Source organism: Sphaeroforma arctica (assembly GCF_001186125.1).
Source record: "Sphaeroforma arctica JP610 unplaced genomic scaffold supercont1.902, whole genome shotgun sequence".
NCBI classification, from domain to species: domain Eukaryota; class Ichthyosporea; order Ichthyophonida; genus Sphaeroforma; species Sphaeroforma arctica.
The window spans coordinates 1-3,392 of NW_014039656.1; the positions used below are offsets into that span (position 1 = coordinate 1).

Genomic DNA, 3,392 nt, shown 5'->3' on the forward strand with positions numbered 1-3,392 from the left:
GGTGTGTAACTATATAATGTGTTATTAACTCAGAGACGACAGAGACAGGTGTGTTACTATATCATGTGTTATTAAGGTGTGTTGCTGTATCAGAAATGTTTGGTGCACATGTCTCTAGATCATCTAGAAGCATTTGCATATGCTTGTATGTCCACCAACACTTATGAGTCCTACTACTTAGCTGTATGCGTGTTATTGTACTGTATACCAAGCACACATGTCATGCTCGGGGTACTTCGATACAATAGGGGTGGGGGTGTAGTTGTGTCGGAACTGGCGCGTCCTTAGGCATCTCTAGATACATCTACTGTTACATGCATGACCGGTAGTTGCCTCTAGATACATCTACTGTTACATGCATGACCGGTAGTTACCTCTAGATACATCTACTGACACATGCATGACCGGTAGTTACCTCTAGATACATCTACTGACACATGCATGACCGGTAGTTGTCTCTAGATACATCTACTGACACATGCATGACCGGTAGTTACCTCTAGATACATCTACTGACACATGCATAACCGGTAGTTATCTCTAGATACATCTACTGACACATGCATGACCGGTAGTATGGATGTATCTAGACACATGTACTGGTATGTGAAGGATCGCTTTTGGATAGTCTATCGGGGCAGTCCGACGACCGAGTGCAATCCCTGAATCAAGGACTGAATCTCAAATTATAAGCACAGTCTCTTTTTATTGCTATTCTGCAGTTTAATGGCTGTCTTGAAAGCATTGGTCTACAGTAGTCCTTATATATTAAGCTCTGAGATCTATCCGTTAGCATCCTTTGTTATTCTGCAGTTTAATGGCTGTCTTGGAAGCATTGGTCTACAGTAGTCCTAATATTTTAAGCTCTGAGATCTATCCGTTTGCATCCTTGTTATTCTGCAGTTTAATGGCTGTCTTGGAAGCGTTCGTGTACGATCCTCTGATCAATTGGCGTCTGATGGAAACCGGTGGACAAGGGAAGAAGAAGAAAAACAAAATGGCCCCAGGTGTGTTGTGCGACAGCTATTTATTATGCGCAGAAACTGACCATGTGACGTGATCTGTGTTGCACTTGTAACATGTTATTATAACTTATATTACACTTATAACTTGTTTTACACTTGTATCTTATATTACACTTATAACTTATATTACACTTATAACTTATATTGCACTTATAACTTTTATTACCCTTATAACTTATGTTGCACTTATATCTCATATTACACTTATAACTTATATTGCACTTATAACTTATATTACACTTATAATTTGTATTACACTTATAACTTATATTGGACTTATAACTTGTATTACACTTATAACTTATATTGCACTTATAACTTATATTACACTTATAACTTATATTGCACTTATAACTTATATTGCACTTATAACTTATATTGCACTTATAATTTATATTACACACTCATAACTTATATAACACTTATAACTTATATTGCACTTGTATCATGTTATTATAACTTATATTACATCATGTTATTATAACTTATATTACACTTATAACTAATGTTGCACTTATAGCTTGTTATGCACTACACCTGATCATGTGCATTCACCGTTTGTGAGCTATGGCGTTTTTGTGCAAATTAACTGACTTTGTGCTTATGAGTCAAACGCATGCCATGATATCCCGAGGTATATATATCAGCCAATGATATCCTAGACCACACGTGCTACGTCCATGAATACCGATAGAGAGACTTATTTTGGTTGCATAGTAGGTATCACTCTCAAACCCTATACATTAAACCCTAAACCCTACACCTAAACCCTAAACCCTAAACCCCTACCATGTAAATCGTATCTCATACATCAGCCGATATGAAGGTGAGACCACGCTGACTACTCTCACGTATAACAAAACAAAATGCTCACTCCGGTTACAAAGCTACAAACTATACACTTTGACTATGAGACACACACCTGTATTTATATAAACGTAGTGAGTGTAGACAACTTTCACTCTCCAATACTCCCGTGAATCAGCCGATGAGCTGATCGACCACTCAGACTATGGTGTGACGGTGTACCGCGTCAAGAACAGAGACGACCCGCAAGACATCGCCGATGCCCAGCCCGAAGTGGTCAGCGAACGTGCTGTGCAGGTACATGTCAGATATGAAGTGTTTGTCACATATAGTAAACGTGCTGTGCAGGTATGGGTCAGATATGAAGGGTGTGTCACTTATAGTGAACGTGCTGTGTAGGTACATGTCACATATGAAGTGTGTGTCACATAAAGTGAACGTGCTGTGTAGGTACGTGTCACATATGAAGTGTGTCTCACATATAGTTAACGGCCCGTGCAGGTATGGGTCAGATATGAAGTGTTTGTCACATATAGTTAACGGGCTGTGTAGGTACGTGTCAGATATGAAGTGTTTGCGACATTGTGAATGGTGTATTGCCCGACTCACTCGAAGCTGTCAGCAAGCGTCATGTTCAGGCGGGCATCAGTTTGCACAGTCAGTGTCCAATATGTGTAGATACGTATAACCATCCATCTTCTCGACTCCTGTGTGTATATACGTATAGCCATCCATCTTCTCGTAGCATCCACGCCACCGGATGAAATGTCATATGATATGACTATGCGAAATCTCACTCTAAATGACACCAAACATGCCATCGCAACTATGAACAGCACAACTTTTAACTTAACCCACGGCTCCCTAAATTTTTAAAAGAAACAATCACCAACCGAGAAAAAGTTTAAACGCTGGAACAATATTTAGGTCATCAAAGCCAATACAACAGACGGATTTTAACGGACTCAAATCCTAAACTGTAAACTACCACTCGTTATCACTCGCCATCACTCGAGTCAACATCAACTCCCTATGTAAACACAGAATATCAATCGGCTCAAACCCTGAACCCTATCCCAACATACAGGTCATCAACCGAGTGCAGGCTAAACTGACTGGTCGCGACTTCAAAGCCACAGAAACATTGAGCGTTGAGCTCCAGGTCGAACGACTCTTGGCCCAAGCAACCTCGCAGGAGAATCTGTGCCAGCTTTACGTAGGATGGTAAGTAATGTGTGAATATATCTATGTAAGAAAATAATTTGCGTTGTAACGTGCAATTTTAAATATGTATATGTATAATTATATGTACATGTATACGTATATATATATATATATATATAATGTGTGTGTGCGTGTGTATGTGTGTGTGTATGCAATATATATATATATATATATATGTGTGTGTGTGTGTGTGTATATATAGAAATACAATATATGATATGTATGTACAGATTTACTTATATACATCTGTGACGTTAAATGGTCAAGTGGTGCGAACTTTTATTATACCGCTGAGGCATGCATATAAATATATATATGTATCCATGTTGTATGTAT

The 3,392-nt window shown here is 38.7% G+C and overlaps 1 protein-coding gene across 1 annotated transcript in view; it reads left to right on the forward strand.

Moving 5' to 3' along the window:
* The first annotated feature begins 27 nt into the window (after positions 1–27).
* Positions 28–3,392, forward strand: part of SARC_09176 (hypothetical protein) — a 4,744-nt gene continuing 1,379 nt past the window's right edge. The window contains exons 1-4 of the mRNA XM_014296815.1: positions 28–48; positions 904–1,007; positions 2,011–2,129; positions 2,920–3,056. Coding sequence (XP_014152290.1) covers positions 908–1,007; positions 2,011–2,129; positions 2,920–3,056 — 356 coding nt within the window. The 5' untranslated portion in view covers positions 28–48; positions 904–907. The remainder of the gene's footprint in view (positions 49–903; positions 1,008–2,010; positions 2,130–2,919; positions 3,057–3,392) is intronic.